Raw genomic sequence first — 26,669 nt, 5'->3', positions numbered from 1 at the left:
CCGGAAAAAAGCTCTCGGCGTGGCTCCGTCAGATTCTCTGAACCTCTCGTTTTTTCTCAAACAAAACAAGGCTTGTGCACGCGGCTCTTGGTGCCGTTCTCCTTTCCAGTAAGGCGCCTGATATGGCGTGAGAGCAGCAAGCTGATCACGGGCGAGAGAGTTCCTAATTATCACGCTGTACGTGATTCCAAAGCGTAAGCTGGTGGAGCCTGACGTCTTTGGAAATCCCCAGCAATAGCCACGATCATTTCCTTGCTAAGCCCGTCTTTTGTCAGAGTTTAGCAGATAGAACCCCACTGATGTGGCATCAGCGCGGCACATCAGCAAATCTGCTTGGCCTGCGATTGGCTGGCTGAAGACCCGCTCACTGATGTAGCGTCAGCGCGGCACATCATCAAATCTGCTTGGCCTGCGATTGGCTGGCTGAAGACCCGCCCACGCCTGGCAAAGTCACTGGACTAAACTGATGAATTTGTAATGATTCACGGGTTTAGCAATGATAGCATGCAAACGTTTACACATATTGCGACACAACAAATCCAGAGGATATTGGTGCAACAACTGTCCTGGGCACCTGTGCAGTGTGTGTGGTGCAGTGTGTCCTGTGCAGTGTGTGTGGTGCAGTGTGTCCTGTGCAGTGTGTCCTGTGCAGTGTGTCCTGTGCAGTGTGTGTGGTGCGGCCCCCATCCGCACCGTCTTATTTTTGCGACCGGTTTCGATTGGGGTGCAACTGGCGGCTTCCGTTCGATTTGCGTTCAGCTGCTGATCCGCCGTGTTGAGGTCACACCTCCAGACGATAACTTCGCCTGCACCGCGCAATCGGCTTCACGTTTTTCTCTGTTCCGATTGCCAAGATATGATACCAAAGGTCACATGACCGATTGCCAAGATCTGACACTTGAGGCCACTTGACTGGCTGTACAGATCGGACCACGCGTCTGCATGAACGATCTTCTGTTCTCTCGTCCGGGAAAGTGTGCTGTTCCCGTGCTCCTGGTGCGCCAGGTGGTAGAGGTCTAAACTCTGTTTCAGCCCGTGGTGCGGAGCTGTCCGAAAATAGGAAATGCTAACTTCACATATCAATCGAATAAGAAAACATATTCTTGTTTAAATTGCAATATTGCACGAAAATCACTTCCGGCTGAACAGCCTGTATGGAAGTTTGTACAATGTTTGCAATAGAACAACTAAGGGATTGCCCTACATGTTGATGAAAACTGCACGACAATGATATCAGCGGTTCCAGAAAGGTGTCTTAGTGTTTACACATTCGTGATCGCTCGGCGATTCAGGCCGGGCAGCTAAGCCAAACATTTCCTCGGCGTTCAGGGGATTAGACCAGCCTTCAGACATATGCCAAGGTTTGGTGCGAAATGTGCCCTGTGAGCCCCAGTGGATCAATTCAGTTTGAGGGATTTTCGATAATTCGTGGTTTCTTGTAATGTATTCATTAAACCATTCGGGATGTGGAGCCCACCACCAGCCTAACTCGATTACCCTTCGAGTTTTGACATGCTTCGACAAGTCTGCCTCACACCTACTGAAATAAGGATGAGCTAGTAATTTACTGGATCTAGAGCGAAACTTGCAAGGTCAAGTTTTCAAAGCATTAGCATTACCTGTCTGTCAAGCTAGTAGACTGAGGGCGATTTTTTATTGTGCATTAAAGCCGCAAAGGTGCAAAATGAGTCAAATTTGTGGGTCTTAGGTTGCAGCTTAAATGTTTGTCATAACACAAATTGCCTGAGCCTGAGCGGCACGGGGTGGCCACCGACGAGCAGAGTCGGGCCTGAGAGGCACCGGGCGGTCAGCCGACAAGCAGAGCCGGACATGAGCGGCACCGGGCGGTCACCGACGAGCAGAGCCGGGTCTGAGCGGGACCGGGTGACCACCGACGAGCAGAGCCGAGCCTGAGCGGCACCGGGTGGCCACCGACGAGCAGAGCTGGGTCTGAACGGCACCGGGTGACCACCGACGAGCAGAGCCGGACCTGAGGGGCACCGGGTGACCACCGACAAGCAGAGCCGAGCCTGAGCGGCACCGGGTGACCACCGACGGGCAGAGCCGAGCCTGAGCGGCACCGGGTGACCACCGACGAGCAGAGCCGAGCCTGAGCGGCACCGGGTGACCACCGACGAGCAAAGCCGGGTCTGAGCGGCACCGGGTGACCACCGACGAGCAGAGCCGAGCCTGAGCGGCACCGGGCGGTCAGCCGACGAGCAGAGCCGAGCCTGAGCGGCACCGGGTGGTCAGCCGATGACCAGAGCCGGGCCTGAGCGGCACCGGGTGGCCACCGACGAGCAGAGCCGGACCTGAGCGGCACCGGGCGGTCACCGACGAGCAAAGCCGGACCTGAGTGGCACCAGGTGGTCACCGACGACCAGAGCCGGACCTGAGCGGCACCGGGTGGTCAGCCGATGACCAGAGCCGGACCTGAGCGGCACCGGGTGGTCAGCCGACGAGCGGAGCCGAGCCTGAGCGGCACCGGGTGACCACCGACAAGCAGAGCCGGACCTGAGCGGCACCGGGCGGCCACCGACGAGCAGAGCCGGACCTGAGTGGCACCAGATGGTCACCGACGACCAGAGCCGGACCTGAGCGGCACCGGGTGGTCAGCCGATGACCAGAGCCGGACCTGAGCGGCACCGGGTGGTCAGCCGACGAGCGGAGCCGAGCCTGAGCGGCACCGGGTGACCACCGACAAGCAGAGCCGGACCTGAGCGGCACCGGGTGGTCACCGACGACCAGAGCCGGACATGAAGAACCGAGCCTGAGCCACACCGGGCGCATCAGCCGACCCCGCGGCGGCCGTCTGACCTCCCGCCTGCCGACTCCGGGTCACGGCCACCATTCAAATCAGAGCGAGCGCCGCCGCAGCCGCGTCCGCCGGGTTAATTACGGTGCCAATCAGTCGGATCACGGAAAGCGGCCGCTTCGACAGTGCGGCGCGCGCCGGCCGGCAAAAAGGCCGTGGTGTATGGAGCCGGGCGAGGGCGTCACGCAACACATTGGCTCGAAGTCCGCAGACTAATTGGGGTTCGGCCGGGGCGTTGCAAAAAGATATTGCCTATCTGGCAGTGCGCATGCTACCCGCGCCGGCGTTCCGGTCCGGCGCGGGAGATGGACGCTGGAGATCGCGCGGGTGCTCTCCGCCCCGGGATCTCCTGCGACGCTGAGGGAAGTCGCATTGCATCGTCGACTGAATCGGATGCGGCTGTCAGGAGGATCCCGCAGGTGCCTCTGGCTCAGGTTTTCGCTTCCGAAGCTTGGACGGCTGTGGCTTCTGCTCCTCGGTCACGGCATCGGAAGCAGTTCTGGCATCCGAGGTAAAGATCTTGAAGGTGGCATTTGATATCTGGTAAACAGCCTTTAGCTTTGATGGAGGCATTAATATTGTTCACTGGTCGGTGATTGAAAATACCTGCTTGTAGTGTGCCCTAAATCGCTATCGGTACAGCAATAAGTATGTCCTACATGATTGTAATTACGCAGTGTCTGTCATACATAAGCTTTCGCAGTGGTGTGGTCTGCCTGGGTGTTGGGGCGCCTAGATGGTCAAAGCTAGCTTCGTTCCGTGGGTGGAATATTCCAAAGCATCTCCATCAAGTACATGACATCATTTTCTTGGAGTGCAACACCACAGTGTCCATTCTGGCACACATTTTTGCAGGATTGCCCGCAGCGACCCACCGCCCACGAGTCTCCCGCTTCGTCGGCCGCAGGAGAGTGCCGGTCGGCTCGAACAGGCGCGACACGCCTGCAGGCAGCGCAGCGGTGGACGTGACGTCTTCGCACCACCGCGAGACCCGCTCCAGCGTACCCGGGCCACCTCCGAGCTCCTCCGCCCCAGGCGACACTGCGTGCGCAGGTGTACAGCGCAGGCAGCTCGGGGGGGGGGGGGGGTCACCTCCACTGGTGACCGGGTGAGCCCAGTCCTCAATCTGCTCGCCGGTGCGCTTGGTGTGGCACACAGTTCTGCTTCGATGTCGGCTTAATTTTAGCAATTTTCAGTTTGAACGATAGGCGGTCTTAAAAAGGGTTTCACGTACGATACAAGTACAAAGATGTGCATGTTTGACGCAGTCCGTCAGAGAAAGGGTATTTTTTACTTGATCCATCTCAACTCAGGGCATTTAAATCCAGTTTAACGGTGTCAAACGTAGAAACATATGGGCACGCGTTCTAGTTTCTGACTTGAAATGTATACTTGTCTGTTTCGATCCATTTTGCCGGCTCAGCTACCACTTCACCGCAATCCTTACTTGTTCCACGAATAGCTCTGTCTTGATTCGTTGGAAATCTCCCCATCCGATCCAGCCTGATCCAGGCAGTAATCCTAAGCTGATGCATTGATCCCAGCCGTGGAGAGCTGTAATGCGCCCTCTTGAATGAATTTTCCCTGCCGCAGACATTTTTCACCCCAACAGCTCCGAGAATGTGGATAAAACTGTCATTCCTAAAAGCAAAAAGCGCCGTCTGTAACAGGTGCGCCAGTAATGAACAATACAAGCATGGCGACCGAGCAGTGGCCAGTCAGGACCTCGGTCAGCTACATTAGCTTTCCCGGCATGACGGCTGCGTTTCAGAGCTGGTGCTTCAACCTCACGATGGGGTGCCGATTGTCAAGAAACCAGTGAACTTCCACTTTGGAGACGGTTGGGGAAAAGATAATATCGTGCGCTTGTGGGATCGCTTCAGAGGAATCGAGTTCTTTGCTGCGGGTACTTGTAGCTCGCAATGTACTGGTAACGAATTAATGAGCAAAACAGCCGCATTCGTAAGGTTGCCACCATAGGTGTAACCATTGTGAGGGCTGGGAGGCATACCCTTTTTCTCTTCATGCCCTTGCGTCATTTTGCCCCCTAATTAGTCCATCGAATGCACGTGTTTCACCCTTTTCACTTAAAATGTTATTTCAGGTCGTGTTGCCGCTTCAAAATTTCGGTTGGACTTGCAGCCCTATCTATCTCTCAGTATCAGAGAAGTGGTTACACCCGTGGTTGACACTATAATTCCTTATGAAATGCAATAATTGCCACATTGCTACGGAAGCCATGTAGTGTCAATGCATGATGATGCAACCGATCGAAGCGATTTATCACCAGCCTTCTCGGCTTTCCGTGGCATAGTCCTGTCTGTACCCACACTCCACAAGCCTGTACAGAGAGGATTCCAGTCAGCACAGCTACCTCAGCCCGGTGCACGGCTCTGGCCCGCCGGACGCGCGCGCCGGGGTGTGGCGCGCCCTCCCGTGCGACTCCGCCCCGGCCGGCGGCGCGCCGGGAATTGCCAATTATTCGGCGCACTTTGTGTGGTCGCGGCTCGCCTTGAAATGTCTGGCGGCATTTCTCAATTTGGCGCGGCCGGTGGCTGCGGTCGATGGCGGCCATCAGTGGCGGAGAGGGGAGCGAGAGAGGCTACCAGCGCGGTGACTCGGAGCAGGCGCGCCGCTCGCGCCGGCGAACCTGCCCGGCCGCCGCTGAAGTCCGGGCAGGCGGCCGGGCGGCCGGGCAGCGGCCGCCGGCAACTGGGGCCTTACGGCGCGGACTAAATGATGAAAGAATGCTTAGCGGGCGGTACCTCAGCTCCCTACCTTTCCTGATTCCTCATGGGCCCATTGTCGCAAAAAAGCTCGCCATCATTGATACTAGCTTTGCTGCGCTTTGAGCGCTGCCAAATGCCGCCTGTGCCCTGGACGCGGGCGACTTCCACGCCTATTATTACCGCCGCCAGCGTCGACCTGCCCGATTCGGCGCCACATCCGGTCCGCCAGCCGGGCGGCGCGCGTCCCGCAAAACAAACAGCGGTCCCCCGCTGGCCGGGTCCGGCGCCGGCGCCGCGGCCGGCCTCGTGCGCGGATGTGGACCGCCAGACACCCACCGGTCTCACAACACGCCCCCGTCAAATTCACCGGGAATCGCGGCCGCCCCCCTCCCCGCGGCTGGGCAGGGGGGCGGCCCCCGGAGGTGCTGGGACGGCGCTGGGTGCCGCCCCGGGACCGTTTATGTTGGGGAGGGGCGGCGGGGAAGTGGGCGCTCTGGTTTCGCTGCAGCCCCGCTTCCTTCCGTCGGCGGAGGCTCGGTTCCGCTCTGATCTTGGCCGCACCGTCACGGGCAGGAAGTGAAGGGCCAGGGGAGACCCGGTACAGAGCGCCTATTGTGAGGCCCCAGACCGGCATAAAACCAAGCAGAACCAGTCGGTCGTTGCAGTGGAGGCGATTCTGATTTAAATGCATCGCTTCGTTGAGAAGGAAGTTGCCGTATACACCCTTCGCAGAATTACATGGGTGAATCGCAGTTTTGTTCACCAATTCATACCCTAAAAAAAGAAAAATGCACTTATGAGGACAGGTAGCAATACTTACTTGCCAAGCGTGTTGACAGATCTGGGTAATCCGAGTCAGCAGAAAAACAAAGCCATCTGTTAGACCACGTGAAGAGATCTGTACACAACACAATCAGTACAATATGACACCATTCATGCAACCAGTGTACATCCTCACATTTTGCTTTGGTGAAGATACACCCATCGATACATTTTCAACATACCTCACCAGATGACAGGCAAAAGGCACGTGCATGCTGTCTGCCATGATTGTTTACAGGGAAGAAGTTCCGCCTGGTTGAAAGCGGCAAAAGACACGTGCATGCTGTCTGCCATGGTTGCTCACAAGGAAGAAGCTCCGCCTGGTTGACAGCTCATACACAGTCTAAGGGGATTAGTCATGCCAAAAACTTTCTGATTTGTTTTTCCAGGAACTATTAAAAAATTATTGTGATAGAGACAGAGAGTCTTGTGTGAGATTCAGCGATCTCCAAACTTCCGGAGATTGTCACTTTGCAATTTGCCTTCGAGAACGCAAGTCACTGCGTGCACACCTTCGTTACGCCACATACTGAGATGCTGTCACACGGAAGTGCAACTTTTACGAGCGCGCCTTCCATAAGACCACAGTCAAAGTAAAAGTTTACCCGGATTCTCACAGCGTTAAGATAAAACTGCAAAAAACAAGATCCCAAGTGGGTCAGAAAGCATGTCGCAACTTTCCACGTATCAAACCGAAAAGCCGGTTTTTGTATCTCAACATTTGCTTATTTTGTAATTGTGGAAAGTTACATCCTGCTCCCATGGCTCGTTTTGGTGTCTTTATTATGACAGGGCTTTACTTCATAAATTTACGGTCCAAGCCAAAGCGCAATATGTCAATATTTCCAGTGCTCGAAGCTTGGCAAGGTTGAGGACTGTTGATATCATGGTTTGAGGTTATAGTTTTATTCTCTATAAAGCAAAGAAGATAGTTGGAAAATAAAGGTATATGAACTAAGAATTAAGCTAATATACCAGCTAACCATTTTGAGAGATCTGGTCCTTTTAAGGAGCATATATCACTTTGACGCGCAAGCAAAGCACAAAACATGATTATCCGACTTGAGTCGAACGTAGTAATGAGTTTTTGGAGAAGGGCTTAAAGCGGCATGATTTCGCGGAAGAAAATAGTTAACCCGCTGCTTCGCACCACAAATTGCGTCACATCAACCAATTACTGCCCAGCAGCGACGGTTGCCGGGCAGATCGCTGATCGTTTGTGCTGTTTTTTCATCAAGCGGAACACTTCTCCCCTCGAAGCATCGTAGTTTGAAATAAATCGTTAGGCTAATTGCATTCAACTTCAGGGACATGGGGGTTTCAGGTCTAAATAAGGTTAGGCGGAGAAGATCTCTGCGGGCTTTAATCCACTTACATCGTTTCAAAATACCGTAGAAACGTTCAACATTCATTTTGAGCTGCTTAAGACTGGGGAAAGAATATATGCTTAGCGGCCAACAATATGTGTGTGACACGTATAGAAGGTTCTGTTGATGCACAGGAGGGCGAGAAGGGACGCGGGTAAGGTTCACGTGCAATGATCCAGCGTGCATCACTTCAGTGGCGGCCGAACAACTCCGGGTTGTAAGGGAAGCATCGGCTGAGCCAAAAGCCAAGAGGTTTACACTGTCCTGTGCCTGAGCCTGGAGTTTTGCACTAGATACTGGACGATTCCGCGGGAATTCCCTTCAAATTCGCTAGAATTCGGAACGAACTGACAAGACTTTCACTCCTCCCCCCCCCTTCCCCCTACCCACGAGGAAACTTCTGGCCACGTGCCTGTGGGCTTCGAAATCTAAAGCAGCAATGACGAAATTCTTCCCTGAAGCATTCCCTCATTGTATACACATGAAACATTAACCCTCGCCCTGATAGGTGGGTGTTGATGCACCCCGAAGTTTTTTTGAAGATACCTATCCGTCACATTGTGTAATCACACCAAAAAAATAGCAGCCCATGGGGCATTCACCATGCATGTTTTGTTACCAAACACATATTTTTAGTTTTCTGGCTTCGTAGCAGCGATGGTTTTTGTAGAACACTGCACGGCGATCTACGGCGTGAGGGGGCGGCCGAGCGGCAGCAGACGATGCCGCGGAACGCGCGCGGCCGGCCAGCATCGTTACATTAACGGAACTATAGATCATGAATGTTTGCTTAAAACTAATAAAAATATACACCAACGTACTCCAAATTAACCAAGAAACATCCCTATTTAAGCCTAGTGTGGCCACAAGGCATGGTCTTGTGGGTATGATGTTGTAAAGCTGAAAAAGGCGTTTTCTGGAAAACTCGTCCTTTGGACTGCTATAATGGAGTCGGTTATTGACTTAACAACGCCAAACTTATACCAATCGTGATGTCTCGTTGAGACAAATCCACTGTTGTTTTCGCCAAGCTCTGTCTTCATTAGTCTGAAAACTCCAGGGGGTCGTATCAGCCCCCCCCCCCTCCCTATCAGTACGCGTCATGCAAGCGGCAAATTAGAGCGAGCGTTAACGCCCTGCATGTAACGCTAAAGCTATGGAGCACCGAACAGACTCAACCTCCTGGCCAAACGGTGGTGTCCATGAGGCCGGGGCCCGTCGTGTCCCTCCCTGAGACCATGACGTGCCACATTCCACCCGTGAGTCGAGGCGTTTGAAGAGCTGATCGGCGCAGTGGAGATGCGGTCGATTGGGTGTGGCTGAGTGGATGGGGTCATTCGAATATTTGTGCACGTGTGGGAAGTCACGGAGTGCGGAGTGCAGGTGCACGTAAATGTGGTCATTTCGACATTGTCGCGCGCATGTGAGATCACGTGGACGCGGCATCAGGTGCAACGTGGGTGAGGCGCAGTGCACAAGGATGAGGCGCAGTGCATTCGTGTGGGTATTATTACGGTTTTTCGTGCGCATGGGAGCGCCTGGACTTATTCGTGTAAATACGGTATTGCATTATGTATTGCATTTCCATAGATGTGCGGTCGGTGGTGTGGTTAACAGAGCTACAAAATATTAATATCAAGTGCGCAAAATAGTGCGAAATCATAATACGTCCCAGACTTCTTTCCTGTCTCCGGCGTTAAGCATTCTTTTGAGATCCTATTTCATGTCGTTCTGCTGTTTTTACAACTCGGCAAGCACGGCGAATGCTTGCTTAAAAGCTAAGCCATGTTTAGAAACATGCCGATTTCACATGGCGAGGAAACATCATGAGTTGAACTGTGAAAAAGACAAAGAATGATGGCCAAAAGTAACAAAATAAAGTGTCCATGTTCTATATCAACCAGCGGGTGGATGTGTATGTCCGCTGCTGAGAAGAAAACGACGTATCCATTTACCGGAACTCGAGGTTGTGCGCCATGCCTCGTGACGCATGTAGCGGGTCCATCGCGTCAGCGCGAGCAGCTGTTCAACTTCCGATGAGTGCGCAGCGGTAAGCGCGATGCAACGGGCACAGCTCAAATGTGGGAGCGCGAGGGCGACAAGTGTCGCTAACAGTGGGTGGCCCATCGCAGCTGCGGTGGCCAGTCTGGCTTCTGCACTGCTGCGGGTGCGGTCCATACCCCGTTGTTCCTGGATCTTACCGTGACCCTTATGAAAGCCGGCCCGGAGAGTGGTAAGTTGACTGAAAACGGCCATCGAGGCGATCGGAGATGGAATTGGACATCAACACTACATGGAAGCAGTAATGGCGGCAGTTTAGGTCTTGGGAAGCCTCCATTATCTGCACTGGGACTAGACAGCGTCCAGCACAGATGACCACGAGTCACGCCGCACTGCTGAGCGCGGCGCCACGCTCCGTCCGCCGGGTCAACAGGCGACGGCGCCACGCCGGGGCCGGCCACACTGGGGATGCAGCAGCAGGCGGTCTGACAGCAGGACCGCCTCCGTCTCTGCCGCGCGCCTGATCCGCGTCTGCAGTCGACTTTGCCGGATCTGGCGGCTCGTGCAGCCACGCCACGGCAGAGTTTGGGCGGGCGAACTGAACGAATGAATGACACCCAAACACGGGCTCCCGGATAAAAAAGCCACAAAACAGCTGGGCTCCACCGAACGGACGCCACGCGACGACGGCCGGGCCCGTGCCCGCCGACACGCGCCATGCTAGCCCTCCGAACTGTGGCGGAATGCTGGCTGTGCGAGCTCGCCAACGGTGCAAAGCGCGGCCCATGACAGACCTGGGAGGATCAGTGATCTGCGGTGCGGGGGCCATGCTCCTGACAGACCCCTGACAGTCACGCGATCGGGTGTGCCTGTGATAGTTTCGCGGTCTGCATTGAGAGGTGAACAGTAACGAACATAAACGTGGAAATAGACGTAGTCCATCGACTGTCGTAGGCGTACATGCACAAGGTCTACAGCCCCCGACGGGCCTGTCGCGAATCTGCAGCCTGGCAGTGCTGTGACAGCTGCGTTCACCACAGCGAGGACCCTGAGCCCCTGACAGCCCCGTGACAGCTGCGTTCACCACAGCGAGGGTCCTGAGCCTCTGGCAGCCCCGTGGCAGCCGCGCTCACGACAGCGAGGGGGCCTGAACCCCTGACAGCCCCGTGACAGCCGCGTTGACCGCAGCGAGGGATCCTGAACCCCTGACAGCCCTGTGACAGCCACGATCCACGGTGCAGGAGCCGTGCCGCCCCATGACCGGTCAGGAACGGTCGCGCGCCGCACAGCGCAGAAGCGGGGCTCCTGCCGGGCCAGCGGACGCCGGGCCGGTGGCAGGGCAGCGCCAGGGCAAGCGTCGCGTCAGCCCCGGACAGGCGCTGTAAGAACAAGCACAAAGCCCGGACAACAATGCCGGCATCTTGGGCCACTTGACAATGCTGGGCGTCCGTTGAACAGGGCGGAAATTAAACAATCGGGACTGGGCGACCGTCAGGTGCGCCGACGTGACGTCACGCACAAAATGGCCGCCGCCCTGTGTTCGGGAGGCTAATAAGCTCCAATCCGCGTCCCCGCGCAGTCATAACGATCCCCCGCGACCGGGGCCCCATTGTGTTTGTGGGAGTGAATGTTTTGGAGGACCTTCGGAGTGCCAGACGCCTGGCGCGCTGGGTTCAGAGGCCGGGTCGGCCGCCAGAGGCCGGGTCGTTGCCCGCCTGCCCGCCAGCTACTCGGCCAGCCCGGCGCTGCACGCGGGATACAGCTCACAGCCTTACGCCGCACGGGGGAATGGTGCATCTTCTAGCAGGTCAGGCTGACTTCAGGCTGGCAAAAGACCTCACACATTGTTCTCTTCTCATTAACGCGTGCCGTCGATCATGGAAATGGCAATGCGACACGGTCTTTTTTAAAAACATGCTACATATTTTCAAACTTGTGTTTGTTCCAAAAAACGGGTAAATCCAAGTGCTAAAAGTGCAATGACAGCAACATTTTTCTGGGTATTGACTTTTCTGCTGAACCATCACGCTGCTCTCCACCTCTGAGTTGCCAGAAAACTAGCTCATTTACAGCATCATATGTGCAAAACTAAGATATTTGTATGGTCGTATATGCATATACACATACATGTAAACACGCACACACACACATACACACACACACATATATACATATGTATATACATATATATATATATATATATATATATATATATATATATATATATATATATATATATGTGTATATATATACATATATATATATATATATATATATATATATATATATATATATATATATATATATATATATATATATGTGTGTGTGTGTGTGTGTGTGTGTGTGTGTGTGTGTGTGTGTGTGTGTGTGTGTGTGTGTGAGTGTGTGTGTGTGTGTGTGTGTGTGTGTGTGTGTGTGTGTGTGTGTGTGTGTGTGTGTGTGTGTAGTGTATATTAATGTACTAATTTTCGAAAATAAATATTGAAAACTGCCTGCGTTCCTACGTTTCTAATTTCCAAGATAGTGAGTTTCGTTAGCAGTGATATATATGTAATAGCGATCTGACTTACAGCTGCAATAAATGCGTAAGAATGCACTCCATTTTAGGAAGGGCACCTGCACACTCCTGTTAAGTTCCCTTCCAATCCTAAATGGTGTAGATAATTCTTAAGAGGGTAAATGAAGACGTTACGTTTGTAGCTTTTTCGCGATAACGCCTCGTGCGGATGATTAAGGCTGAGCATTGTCCAAAGACACATCATGGGTGTTTGACATACCATGATAATGAGATATCGTTTGAAGTTTAAACATAAGGCTGGATGAAAAAAACGAACGATGTAAATATGATGCTGATCGCCATTGCGTTACAGCACAAGCCAATCTAGAGTAATCGGTGTCTATCAAAATACTTGACCTCAGCCGGCTTTTGGCTGATCGATGCTGGAATTTGCTGGAACTGATCCGGCTTCCAGTTCCATAGTCACGTGACGTCATAAAACATCATACAACCGACCTAGAAGTCAATGACTTCACCGACACTGGATACACTTGCTTTCGGTAACGGGCGCTGGCGTGAGATGGGATGGCGTCTCGCTGTCTGAAAGGGTCAAATCTAGTGTCGTTTGAATTAATGTTATAAGCCAGCCACCATTCCCTTGTGATGCCTCAGCTCAGTGAAGTTAAACACCCAGTAGAGTCGCCTCCGTTCTCTCCGTGGCTCTTCCTCCGTCTCCTCCTCGTCCCTCCCCACTCACTCCCCTCCCCGCTGAAACCCTGTTACGCTGCGGCTCCCCAACAGCTTATTTGCATGGAGGCCACGAGTAAGGACCGAAGAGACGCTATTGGCTGCCCGCCTGCAGCGGCAGATAATTAGCGAAGACGTTTGGCGCGCACCGGGCCGTCGTCATGGCAACAGTTATCGATTATGCTCTTGTACGCGCACACGGAGGGTCGGACGCTAACAGGGGCCGTCGGCGCGGCTGTCCGTCGTGCCGAGAAAACACGACAGCGGGCAGCCGCCATACAGATGTGGACAAATGCGGCGGCGGCAGGCGCGTGGCGTGTTTTCAGGCGTGGACCGGGCGGATGACCCGTCTGACAACACTGAACGGGCCAGCTAGGCCTAGTTTTACGGGTCTGCCGGGGCTCTCCGGTACGAATGAGAGCCCTGTCTTCGTGTTCTGCCTGTAGTGTGGAGGTTGACACTTCCTCCGCAGTGACAACAGATGGACGGTGCTCGTTGCATTGAGCTCGTGCAAGCATACATCTTCAAAGCTGGACAGAGGTCGTTTATTTGGAAGCTGTAAGCCGTATGAAAACTCTAGCTGACCCATTTAAGTATTCGAGAAGGGAGACCGCACAAAATAGTTCTTGAAACAGGGCTTATTTACAAGTCCCCAAATAAATCAGGAGGCTAAGCATTGAAAATGACGAAAACAACCCAAAAAATATAGCACCAAACAGTTTCCCTCCGCATTTAACCAACTTCGTTCTCAAAGTAGGGGGACTGCCCCCCCCCCCCCCTCAACCGAACAGGAACTACACTTCTGACTCAAGATGCCCTTCATAAATATACACCACTTAGGATTTCCACGACGAATCGACTGAGCCTCGCGGCTCGCGAGATTCTCAATAGGCCTACACCCTGAACATAAATGGAAGAACGTTTCTCGGCCGGAACTATCTCTCTCCCTTCCCCTTTGATCTGCTGTCACGTAATGCTGAATTCCCATGTGCTGATCGCATTGCTGGCGGTCGCGTGCTCAACACCCGGCCGCCCCGCCAAACCTCATTTTCGCTAATCACCGCAGCCGGTTGGCTCGGCCTGAGCCGGCTGACGGGCCGCGGCTCTGTGCTGCGCTGGCGCGCGGCCGCCCGGCCCGGCTCGCCCCGGGCTGCCGGGGCCGGGCCAGGACGGCGGGCGGCGCCCGCAGCGCCCCTGGCGGCGGAGACGCGCCCCCGCGCCCGGGCCCGCGCGGCGAGCAGCGGAGAGCGGCCCACCACCGTGGCGCCACGAATGAAAAGCAAGACACGCAGCAGAGCAACGGCTGGGAGTAAACATGGGTGCCATTGACATGTGGGGAACACGCCGTCGCTGACAGCAGGACCAAACGGCAGGGAAAAAGCCGAGCCGAATGTTGGCTGGTCTGAATACGACGCACACGCATAAATAACGCTGTTTTTCGTAATGTTTGATGCTCCAGATCAGCACATGGGTTGTTGTGAGTGCAAAGGCGCTCGTGGGAATAGGTCTAATCCACCTAACTGCCACGTTGATTGGTTCATCAGACTGTAAATGCATTTGAACGCATCCACGTAGTAATGAAGAAGGAGCCTTACCACCAACCGCCATTTTGAAAACCGCAGGGGCAGGTCCTCAACTGCGAAAACAGATCACCGACGGCATCACGCCACTGATCCCCCACTTCTGGTCACACTGCACCCGTGCGCGGGCTGCAGGGGCCTCTGGAGGTCAGCCCAGCGCTCCAGGGTTCACCCACCGTGTGCCGCGTTCTGCTCCATACTCCGCAGGTGGTCGAAGCCGGCGAAGGGCGGCGGCTGGGCGGGCAGGAAGCCGGCCGCAGCCGCCGCCGCCTGGTACATCCGCGACGTCGCCATCTGGTTCAAATGGTCGAAGCCGGGCTGCAAAACCGTCAGCACGCGGTCAGAGTCTGTCTGCGGTAACAGGTGTGCGTGGCCAGGGCCCGCCGCAGGAGCAGCGGAGCCAGCAGGGCCTGGCTGGGGAAACATCAGAGGTAAGAGCCGTCGTGTTACAGTAGCCAAGGCTGTTGCCATAAGTCCGAGGAAGGAGATATTGCGTTTGTGTGGTAAAGTCCAGCTGGTGGGAGCGGCAACGTCATCGCGTTCAGATGGTCAAGGCAAACACTTAAGTCCGACTTCAGTGCCCTGCCTCAGAGAACGTCAGGGCTATCATCTGCAAGCGGTCAAAGCCAGGCTGTGGCAACGTAAGAGTCATTGCATTCAGTGGACAAGACGCCTGGATATGAAAACGTGGTATGCGAGAGGCCAAATCATGACCGTGAAACGCACACACCATCTGGTTCTGACATTAACATGCGCCCGGGTGGCCGGTTGAATAACGACCTGTATGTGAACTCACTTGTTTCAAAACTTGAGATTACTTTGTCAAAACCTTCGGTCAAATAAGGTCAGACCAGGCCAAACTCCACATTGGTGTCTCCAGTGCCCCAAGACCCACGCATGCCACCGTCTTGAAACTAGGTACCTGTTCTGAACAAAAGGTCACTGGGTTTCATTTTAGGTCAGTGACCTTTTTTGACTTCCCGAAAGTCAAGGTAAAAAAACTACGAGACAGCTATATTTTTTCACTCTAATAAGCGCCAGAGATTACGCAAGGCGTTATGTATATAAAATAAAATGTTGACGTGGGTCATTTTTGGTAAGTGACCTACTCCGAACTTTAAGAAGTTCATGGAAGATGTCTGTTGCGGTCCCTGTTGTCACTGAGTTCGAAATGAGAACCAGAAACTGCCCATAAAGCAAGGTCACGAGTAAAAAAGCAGGTAAGTTTTGACCTCGATCTGACCTTCAGACCAGTTCCAATGTCAGCGTTGCTTGTTATTGTAAATTAAAATGTTGTATCGCCTTCGAAACTGTCTCGAGATGGATGGCTTCGTTTAATACTGCAATCGTATCAGATTGAACAATTCCCTTAAAATGGCCTTCGCTAACAGCCATGGCCTGGGTTTGACGTGCCATGGGTCAGCGACCTCGCAGGGTAAATCTAAATTTGCATACCAAAAGATCCGCTATGCAAAGTTTGGCATAGCCTTGCTGTGCCACTCGGAAATCATTTTGGAAAACCTTTGAGGGAAGTTTGCCCCTCCACCCGAGCGCGGGCAGAGTTCTACTGTGGGAATTGAAACCGAGGTGTTAAAGTGGCTGGCCAAAGTCTGGTTGACGGGACATCAGAGTTTCAAAGTGCGGGAGAGTCAATGCCATTTTGTGTCGCTGGCTTGCACGAGAGTTTCGTGTTATTAGATGGTAGGTGCTATGATAAATAAAACGCAAATTGAGAGACATTAATAAGGATAAATACAGCAAGACACAGCTTGTTCCGCGTGGAACGAGTAGTATGACGCAAAACATGACTTTCCCGATCATTATGAATGAAGATGATCTGTCAAAACCTAAGCAAACGTAACAAGACACGTTTCGAATCCATACAAAGGAGTTGATATCTTTCCAAAACTCCGGTTCTTAAATTATCTTAGCAGAAAAAGAGCTCCATTGATACAAAAATTACACGTTAATTCTCAAGCAATTTCGCTTGAATGTTGGCTGGTAGCCTCACCATCGCGGCCAACAGAAACGATGCGTTGGACTCAGTTGTCTCGATTGATTGTGACCAGAGTATTGCCCAATACATAAGCACGGCCGGGTGGACAGTGGCCTACTGTGGTGTCGCTGTGGATCGACCAGCGTTGACCTGGCTGGGTGATGTGTAGACGGCGCGCCCACCTGCCTTGTGTGGGTTATTGCAGTTTTTTGTTGCTCTGGCGGCTGAGATTGACGGTCGTCGTCAGAGATGCCGAAAACGACGGATCCATGATAATGGATTGACGATTCCTTTCCGAATCCATCCGTGCTGTTCCCGTGTCGGTGTGACCCCGGGTTATCGTGTCGCTGTGACCCCGGGTTGTCAGGATTTGGGCAGAGGTTCGACTAAAGTTGCGCAGCCTTTGCGAAATGAGCTCGTTTTCGTTCCCCACGTCAGTTCATTCGGGGACTTACCGTAAAGTCATGCTTAACTGGCCTAGGAAAAAACAAGCCCAGTTTAACAGGTTGCGCGCGGAAAACTTCGACAACAGTGCTGCAAATTCTCTAAAAGTGCGCTGACTGTGGCCTAAAGTCCGCATGACGGAACGACAGTGGTTGTACACGTACAAATACAATGCCGTCAGGAGCGTGACGACTAGACCCGACCAGGCCGCGCCTGGTAACGCTATCTAAACAAATTAACCACAATGTTACAATGCCAAATTCCAAACATCCCGCCATAAAATACTCGAAGGGCTTGACTGTTGATACCTATAACTTCAGCGTTATTGCTTTTAGAATAGTTAGAACAGAAACTACAGCCTTGCAACGTAACCTCATTTAAAGGGATCAAAGAAAATAAGCTTTGTGTGCTTATTACCTACTTGCCGGATGTTCGGGCAAAATGTCGTATATAAGGGAATCGTATGGGGAAAGCTGAAACAAAAAAAAAAAATGGGGAGATTGAAGCCAAAGTTATCAAAATCGAAGGTTGTCAGGCCAAAAATAATCCAAGACCAAGCAAAAACGGCACCAAAGCACAGAATGGCAGAGGACAAGACAGCATAACGTCGACAAGCAAGAGAGCGAAGAGGGAAACTTGCAGGAAACGTAGAAAATCATGTTATTCAAGGATTGCAAATCAAAATGAAAAGTGGCCAAAAGAAAAACATTCAAAAGTGTTGACATTCAAAATGAGAATGACATCGGGCCGGTGGTCACGGATTTACATCGTCGTCTAATGGACACGATCCAAAAGGAGATGAGAGAATCTTCTGTGCCATACAACGTGCAATTGACCCAAAAAAACATGAAATCTGCGAACGGTGCTGATTGACTATCATCTGATGCACGCATGTGCTATTTTTCACTTCCGCGTCATACATACATGCATACATATATATATATATATATATATATATATATATATATATATATGTATGTATGTATGTATGCATATATGCATTTGTATATAGTATATACTGCATATTTTTATATAGTAAGGGTTAGTGACAGTAGGCATATTATAAATAAACTATGCATAACTGATGTAGGAAACAAATGACAACTATTATAAAGGAAAATTTCTTATCTGTGTAAATTCAGAAGCCTGAAATCACCTCCCCGAAGTTGAACGATCACAATCCAATACCAAAGTTTAGTGCGGCTATCTGACGCCGCAGCATGTTTTCGTACATAGCCTTGAAGACGCTCCCCTCCGGTTAAAGCGCATAGGATGTCCTGCCAGGACTGGGTAAGCGTGTCACTTCTCTTCAGGCGTAGGAAGGACACCGGTAGATCCTCCATGGCTGTCGGCCCGACTCTTCGCCGGTCAGCTTCAGCTGTCGGCCCGACTCTTCGCCGGTCAGCTTCAGCTGTCGGCCCGACTCTTCGCCGGTCAGCTTCAGCTGTCGGCCCGACTCTTCGCCGGTCAGCTTCAGCTGTCGGCCCGACTCTTCGCCGGTCAGCTTCAGCTGTCGGCCCGACTCTTTGCCGGTCAGCTTCTCTAAATTTGAACTCCTACTTTGATTAGTTCAATCTTACTCGGCCGTTCTTTTTTTCTAGTTCTATACCTTCTGAGGTTCTGCCGCGTAATGTTTTGTAACTTAAACTTTTAATTGTAATTTAACAAAAAATGTAAATAAAAAAACGATGTGAGAGTCCTTTACACTTTTTCCAGCCATCTCTTTTCCATTTTTACATCTGTCATGTTGACTCTTAGAGGTTCGCATGGAAAATTTTGCAATGGGAACACAATTTTAATATTTTTTACAGATAACTCAGTTTAGCTCACTGCAGGCACACGCACTTTGTTGCATCACGCGAACAACATGACACAGTCTGGACTCATTCATTCTTGTGTAACCAGAATGCTTTAGGGTCAGCATCGATTCGCGCAAAGATCAATTCATTCAACTCATTTGATAATGTGGAAGGCAGGGGAGGGGGTTGGGCGCATGCACTCAGGGACCACGATATGAACACGCCCCAGCCTTCTACCCATTTCGAATTTTTATCCTGTGACGACCCACCGTGAAGTCATAGCGGCCTCCTACGATCATGAGTCATAGTGCATAACTCTACAGTATCTGCCGATGCAACATCACAGCACATAGCAGCTGCTCACAGGCACTTACAGGGCCACGAGCATTGATTCCAAAAACCACATGCCTGCCAAATCAAAATTGTGTTGCCTTGCTAGCACCAAACAACATTTGATGGACCACGGTTGGTCACGTTACATGGTCATCATCATGAACGCGTTTGCTCATGGAATGACGCAGTTTTCAGGGGTTTAGAAGTAAACACGTTTTCTTCTGGCTTGCCATCTTTACCGCCCATAATTTTGCGTTAGACAACATGCTCTATTTTTGCTCGTTGCTTTATGTCATTGTTAAAGCTGGGATGTAATACAGTCTTTAGACAGCCGCAGACATCGGCGGAGAACGCTGAGAGACGCTGGTGTAATTAATGTGTCAGACGGGTCTCACTCGTTGCAAAAAACCATGACAATACTTTGACCCACAACAGGTCAGATTGCGCCCGACCTGCCATACTTTGTTCTGAATTTATGCCCACGGCCTTACTTTGATGCCGAAATAAAGTGAGAACGGCCAGAGAAAATAGCCGCATCCAAGTTGCGTGAGCACCTCCTTCTCAGACTGCCGGATCTTTGGCCACTGAAGACTTAAGTCTTACACCATGCATGATTATATATTTACGTAAGCTGTTAAGTGTTTTTATGGGGAGCATTATGCACGTAGATGAGACAGCATAACAGCCTTATTCCTCGGAGAGAAACCAGGAGAGTGGAGATATAGATGCGTTGATATTTCGGCAACATGTCCTTATCAGAACGAAAAGCAGATGTCTTCTTCTGCTTTTGACTTCTAGTATTCGTTTCGATAAAGGCACGTTGCCGAAATAACAGCTCATATATATCTCCATCCTCCTGGTTTTTCTACGAAGAATAAGGCTATTACTACTGCCTTATCCAACAATATTTTTCCTTAAATCGACCCACCCACGTGCGCTGTTTGGTGAGACCGCCCCCGACAATCCGCTTTACGATTGCGTGTTCATGAGCAATGCAAAACGTGCATATTCGTTGATTTGAAACACTTTCCGGAGCCTCGGAATACGGAGCTGCATTCAACCCGACCCTGATGAACGAAAAAGCACGCATAGCCCTTCCTCTACACCTGGGAGCTGGAACACTTCCGGGACTGGGTGGATCTCTTGAGAGTCCTTTGACATTGGTAACCGAGGCTGATTCATGCATGGACGCTCCCAACAACGGTTGCTGGTGCCAGGATCTCGGTGTGTTTACACCAACTGCTGCTGGTTTGAGGGGTTATGCAACTTCGGCCACCATGATGCATGCGATCATTGAGAGCTGATGCATATATGCGGATGCGGCCTTCTATCCAAGGTCTTCCTTGGAAAGTCCGTCGAAACCAGATCTGCATTCTGTGTCACGCGATCTTCAAAGCGATGAGCCGAAAAACTCGTGAGCTACAGGGCACGCCCGGCAGATGGGCAGGACCGGGGGAGGAAGGAGTAGGCTCCCGACCGCGTCCCACCATGCACGGCACTGCCGCTGCGCGCGCGGGAGCGGGTCTGACAACAGATACAGCAGCATCCTTTCCAGTTGGCCTCATTCTCTTTTTTGTTTGGACAGTTTTGCAGCGCCAAAAACAAAGGCTTCTTTTACGTTGGAATCATTTTATCAAACAGTATACTTGAGTTACCTACGTGAAAAGGAGCTTGATTTTTTATCCTGATTAGCTAATACACTGGCCCGCCAATGTCCGGCGTTTGAAGCCAAAATTTCGCAGGCGAATATCAAACGAAGGCACGAATAAGCGCGGTTGCGCCATCTCGTCCTGGGAGGGCCGAGTTCCGACCGTGGCGCGAAATGCACGAAAACAGCGAACGACCGGCTATGTTTCTAATCGTCGTCGTCTTCAAGCAGGGGCATGTTTCCTCTGACCCTCGTCTCCCTGGATGCGCCAGTGAGAACCAATGCTTGCAAAAATACTTCCATGTTTATTGGACAGATGTGCCGTAGCTTCAAGTCTCTACGTAGTAGGCGTGTAACAATGATTTTCCAGCAAAACGTAGAAGCATATGCAATGAATTCCCTGAAGACGGGGAGATATTTATCGAGAAGGGAAGCCATCTCAGTTTTCTATGAAAACGCATGGAACGCATCCGCCATTTTCTTGATGGCAGGTGAAGCACAAACATAAAGCATATATGCTCAGATGTAGTCTCTTCATCAACCTACCAAGGCAAATTAGCGCTACCTCTGCGCAACACTGACATTCCTCGAAACAGTCAAGAGTTCATGCGAGTGGAGCGCTCCCAAATCAAAACTTCATTGATATTGAGAGGCATTTGACCAGCCGCGCATGACACGTCAGCATTACAAAGGTCACCAGGAGAGCAGAAATTTTCCCTGTTTAAAATACAAACGGACGCTATCCGGCCCTCAGGGCATTCAAGGAAACATGCTACGCATGTTCATAAACACGTGCGGTGCGCGTGAAGCGACTGCCGTCCATATCGGCTGCGGTCCACCCCCGCAGGCCGCGGGAGCCGTCCAGCCGCTCTGTGTCGGCTCAGGCCGCTCTGTGTCGGCTCAGGCCGCTCTGTGCCGGCTCGAGCCGCTTAGTATCGCCTCAGGCCGCTCTGTGTCGGCTCGGGTCGCTCTGGGCCGGCTCGGGCCGCTCTGGGCCGGGTCGTGCCGCTCAGTATCGGCTCGGGTCGCTCTGGGCCGGCTCGGGCCGCTCTGTGTCGGCTCGGACCGCTCTGTGTCGGCTCGGACCGCTCTGTGTCGGCTCGGGCCGCTCTGTGTCGACTCGGGTCGGGATCAGCGGCCCCTGCCGGCCGGCGCGGACCGTCGGCGTCCGGGGAACCCAAGCCAACAACTGGTGGGGCAGGTCTGCCGATGCTCCGATGCTGGGGATGGAGGCATGGCGAGTCCGTGACGAGACTCCGGTTGGTGTTACCACTGGGCGCTGGGACGCAGCGCTCCAGGTCAAGGCGAGAGAAGGGTAGGCGATTAAGTCATCCAGGAGGCTTTAGCCGTTGGTCGGTGAGAGAACGCCCAGGAACCGGAGCGGTGCTCTCAGACCGCAGACTAAGCCTGCGCAGGTGTGCTCTGGGTATGCACGCCAAGCGGCTCGGAAGCCACCTCAGAGAGGAGCCGGCTCAGTTGTGGGGATCTCGGGGCGCGGTGCGACTGGGCGGAGCCGGCGACAGCTGCGGCGCCGGCCGGCCGGCCCAGCCGCTCCCAGCTGGCGCCGCATGCCGACGCTGCACTTGCTGTCAGAGCACTCGCCAACGCTGCAGCGTGACAGAGGGTGTGACAATCTGGTGCAAGTCAGGTTATTGGTATGGCACTGGACGCTGCTTCTACTGCTGGTTAGCGCTGAAAAAAAAAACAAACAGCAACGACGAGCGAATGCCAGGATGATTCAGCGGGAGGAAAATGCTATCGCACCGGGAGAGCGCACGGATCTTCCGTGAGTGGGCGGCAAGAGTAGTATAAGTCCACTCCTAGCTGCACGATTATGAGTGATGGCTGCTACACTCCTCCGAAATCAATGGTTTTCATGCTTTGCCGTGCCGCGCATTTGCCGAATTTGTCAGCCTTAACTGCATGATTCGGACATGCTGGCACCGAGGGGGGGGGGGGGGGTGCAACAGCACGCGCCTCGCTGGTGCGTGCTTCAACCCGACCGCGCGCTCGCAGTCTGCCGGTGTTCGAGCCTGCTCGCACCTAAGCCGGTACCCATGCCGTTTTCAACAGGCATAAATTTGTGGGGGGTAGAGCCTGAGTATTGGGGACGCCTCCGGCAGCCTGTTCGGCACCAGCGGTCTCGTAATAAGCTGCTCATTGCGGCGAACAGCTGGTCTGTGGGCTGCCGACGAGACCAGGATAGCTGAGACCTAACTGTGATCCAGCCAGCGTGAATCCAGGTGGCTTGCACTACCGAGCCAGACTTAGGTTGACACACACGGCAGGGCAGAACACCAGATCAGCCAGGACAGGACAAAGTGCGGGACATCCTTGAGCGTACGATTCAGCATCACTGGCATGAAAACGGCGGCCATCACAAGCACAGTCTGGCGGCTTCGCCATTCTGTCCGGTGATCCACCAGACCGTTAACCCCGGCGTCAGGGGCAGACGCCCCCTAGACCAGACCGTCGCCAGGGACACCCCTGGCCGAGATCACCGTGACCTACAGCTGCTGACCTGCGCGAAGAGCGGCGGCCGACTGTAGGGCACCGAGTGCGGCGGCATGACGGTGCCGGCCGACGCGCCGCGCTGCTCCTGGTTCAGACCGAGCAGCTCCTGGATGGCGAACGGCGAGCGCTGCGCCGGCACCGACACGCCGTGGCCGCCGCCGTGGCTGCCGAGCCCTGCCGGCGGCATGGCCAGGCCGCGCTCCGGGTGCATCACGTTCATCATGCCCGGCCGCGGCGCCACCAATGGCGCCGGCGCCGCGCCGCCGCCGACGGCGCGCCGCGACTGACGCTCGGCTCGGCGCCGCGGCGGCCGCTCCGCCCGGCTCCTGTCGGCTCCGGCTCCGGCCGGCTCCCGCTCACGGCACGCGGCGGCGGACGCGGGAGCGCGCGACGTCCGGTGGGGCGCGACGATGCGCTGTTCGCATGCGGCGTCGGAGCGCGGCGCGAGAGTAATTGCCACTTGCGCACCGACCGCGGCCGAAGCCAGCTGTAAATCTGGCCTGAGCGCCGGCGGACGCTCATACACCGCCCATTAGCGGCCGACCGGGCGGCACGGCCGACGCCCCGCCCCCCGCCGACCTCCAGCCAATCAGCGCGCGGCGGCGCCGGTCGACGGACGGCCCCGTAATTGGCTTGTTAGGGGGCGGAGAAAGCGAGCCGGGTCGAAATTGCTCCGCCAGGGGGCCGCACTCGGCCCGCAGGCCGGGTAATGAGTGTCAGCCTGACTCGCGCCGACCAGCCCTGTCTGCACGTGCCCGACACGGCGGCCCGGCCGGCAGAGCGCTGAAGGCTACCCTCGACCGGCGGTCGACACCCTTGATCGCGTTCCGGCCAGGCGGTTTCAGCAGATCTGAACACGTTGGCAAAGCCCGCGCCTTTCACACAAATCTGCCGGAGATAGGGTGCGAGCCAATGGTGACGGCGTACTCGGGCTCCAGAGGAGGGGGGGGGGGGGGGTAAACAGCTTAGAATGGGTGGCACTCGTCCTCCTGCAAGTTGCCAAGGAAGCAGACATATCCTGTTGCCCCTCCAGGAATTTCAGAATGCTCGTCGTGCCGACAGGAGGCCTGTGACGAATGATGCGGAGCACTTCATCAATTCAAAAGAAGGGCACTTACTAACGAACCCTTTTTTAATAACCGTTCCTGTAAATATTCATATGCCACACGTCGCTGTTTTTTCTGTCGATCACATTGACAAAACAGAGCACAGATAAAGGTGGTTCCCGCTGCCATTCATACATTCTGGCTCACCACAACATTGCATAGTCTTGGTGAAGAGGTCCAGGACTGGCCTGCATTATTCCTTGCTCGTGCCACGGGACGCCTCACAACGCCACCGGATAAACTGCCCTGCTGGTTCGTCGATTAGGAAGTCTACTTCCGTCTTGGTGGCTCACTTACTGTCGTCTTTCTAAGGTGAAAGCATCGAGAGGCCCGATCATGCAGGCCCAGAGCTGATTGATGCGGACTGCCATGCGGCCGATAGGCACATCTAAATAAAGGCTACTAAATAAAATCAAACAGTTGTTTGCACCAGGTGGCCGTCTCAGTCGTTGTGAGCCTTCTCCAGGACCTTTGAGGGTTTCGTAGACGCGGAAAAGGCGTCCATGATCTCGATGCCAGCCGTGTAAATGAACAAAAAAATCCAGATCCCCAGACATCTTGTGGCAAAAGGCAAAAGCATCGGTCCACAACAAAAACTTAAAAGACAGTCGAATGCAAAAAGGCAAAAAACCAAAAAGTCCAAAGGACAATAAGTAAATGGCCAAAAGTGAAACGGATGAATGTCGAATTCAAAAGGCCAGAGAGACAAAAAGTCGAAAGCAATACAAGTCAGATCGATAAAAGTCAAAGACAAAAGTCAAAGGGATAAGATTCGAACGGATAGAAGTCGGAAAAGACGAAAGCCGAAATCAAGATTTAAATGCACGAAAAGTCAAAAGAGACAAAAGTTATATGGACACAGCAAAACAATCTATCAAAGAAGCACATTCCTGCCTTACACATGGTTCCAAAGTCACCGAAAGTCGCTGGTCAGGTGTTCATCGGTGGGGGGTAAGCTAAGGAGGAAAGAGTTGAGGCCCGCCCCGCTCAGCCAGTTGGAATAATCCGTTTATCGGCGCCATGATAGCGCGGAAGGAGCATATGTCGGGTCTTAGCTTTGGATCGTAAAGGGGAGCTCTCAGGTGATGTAATAAGATCTTTACAGGTGGCTTCGGGCCCTCTAGACAAAATGAGAACTCCTCGCAAAAGGGCTTCCTGGACAAGGCTACCTAATGGGTCTCCTGAGCTTTGACGGGAAGAAAAAAACGAATCCACACAGCATTTGTATCGCCATTATTTTCTCCAACTCCTTAGAACTGTGCCCTCCTTCCCCGGTTTGGAGAAAATTTGTCTCAATTTTCTCGGTAATTTGGGGCTCTGGGGACGCATAGGTGACCATATTCCTTGGTTCATGGAGAACAATGAGAGAAAAAAGCAACTGTAGGCATAACGTACCTACTAAAAGTATTAGAATCTGCATACGCTACCTTGTAGTTTGTTAAACAGACATTTTTTGTGATGGAGCGGACCTAAGCCGCGAAAAGCAAACGCTCCTGTTAAAAGTGGTTCGATTCGTAATTGGTTACTGTGTAGCCACGCTTGGCCATGCTGTCCGATAAAACATTAACTATTTTGCAGCTGTGTGGGCAGACATTGAGATGGACTTCGCTACGTGGTTACCCATAAACTCCGCAAGCAGACGAATTTGGAATAGAGGCCTCAGTGTGCCTTTTTAGTAGGGTTCTGCATGCCTAAGTCATCTCGTCACGCCAGTCTCGCTTCTTGAACAGGGATGAGTCCGTTGCTGTGCCGGCTCATATTTGTCTGGTGTGCATTTTGCAAAACTGATCAAAGCTAAGCCTTTCCGTTCCAACCAATTCAAACCAAACAATTGGCGAAAAGGTGGCATGGCTGTTTCCCGCCCACACCAAAAAATAAACTTATGCGATTTTTTTCCTCAGGAGTAAGGCGGCATCTTGCAGTCCGTCCGGCGCTATTCTGAGATCCAAGCCCAAGTGTTTCCGGCTGGAGCATGTTTGGTGCAGTCGCTTTGTCTGGTTAGGGGATTTGGGGGTGAAGAAAAACGTGCACAATGGGCATGAACACGACAGGGACGTGCCGAACGCCGCATCCTTCCGTACATCCGCGCAGAGCCGGGAAGACGTCGGCTGTGCTGTCGGGGCGCGGATGTGCTAAAAACGCTTGGCATCGACCCTCAAGGCACCAGCTTTTCGACATCATGTGAAACAGGGTACACTATCGGAATGGATGACCAAACTCGAGCTTGTGATTTTTGCAACGTTGGTCTACATGCTGTCCATGTGTTCATGT

General features: G+C 53.0%; 1 protein-coding gene across 1 annotated transcript in view; it reads right to left on the bottom strand.

The window, feature by feature from the left end:
• Positions 1 to 23,432, bottom strand: part of LOC119093815 (visual system homeobox 2) — a gene marked incomplete at its 3' end in the record, with an annotated part of 57,827 nt that extends 34,395 nt beyond the window's left edge. The window contains 2 exon segments of the mRNA XM_037216824.1: positions 14,735 to 14,876; positions 23,300 to 23,432. Coding sequence (XP_037072719.1) covers positions 14,735 to 14,876; positions 23,300 to 23,347 — 190 coding nt within the window.
• Positions 23,433 to 26,669: the final 3,237 nt, after the last annotated feature.

This window comes from Pollicipes pollicipes, unplaced genomic scaffold, assembly GCF_011947565.3.
Source record: "Pollicipes pollicipes isolate AB1234 unplaced genomic scaffold, Ppol_2.1 Scaffold_4002;HRSCAF=4701_pilon_pilon_pilon, whole genome shotgun sequence".
In the NCBI taxonomy this organism is placed as follows: Eukaryota; Metazoa; Arthropoda; class Thecostraca; order Pollicipedomorpha; family Pollicipedidae; genus Pollicipes; species Pollicipes pollicipes.
Note: the sequence above shows the minus strand (reverse complement) of the source record. Positions and strands in the feature narration are given on the sequence as shown.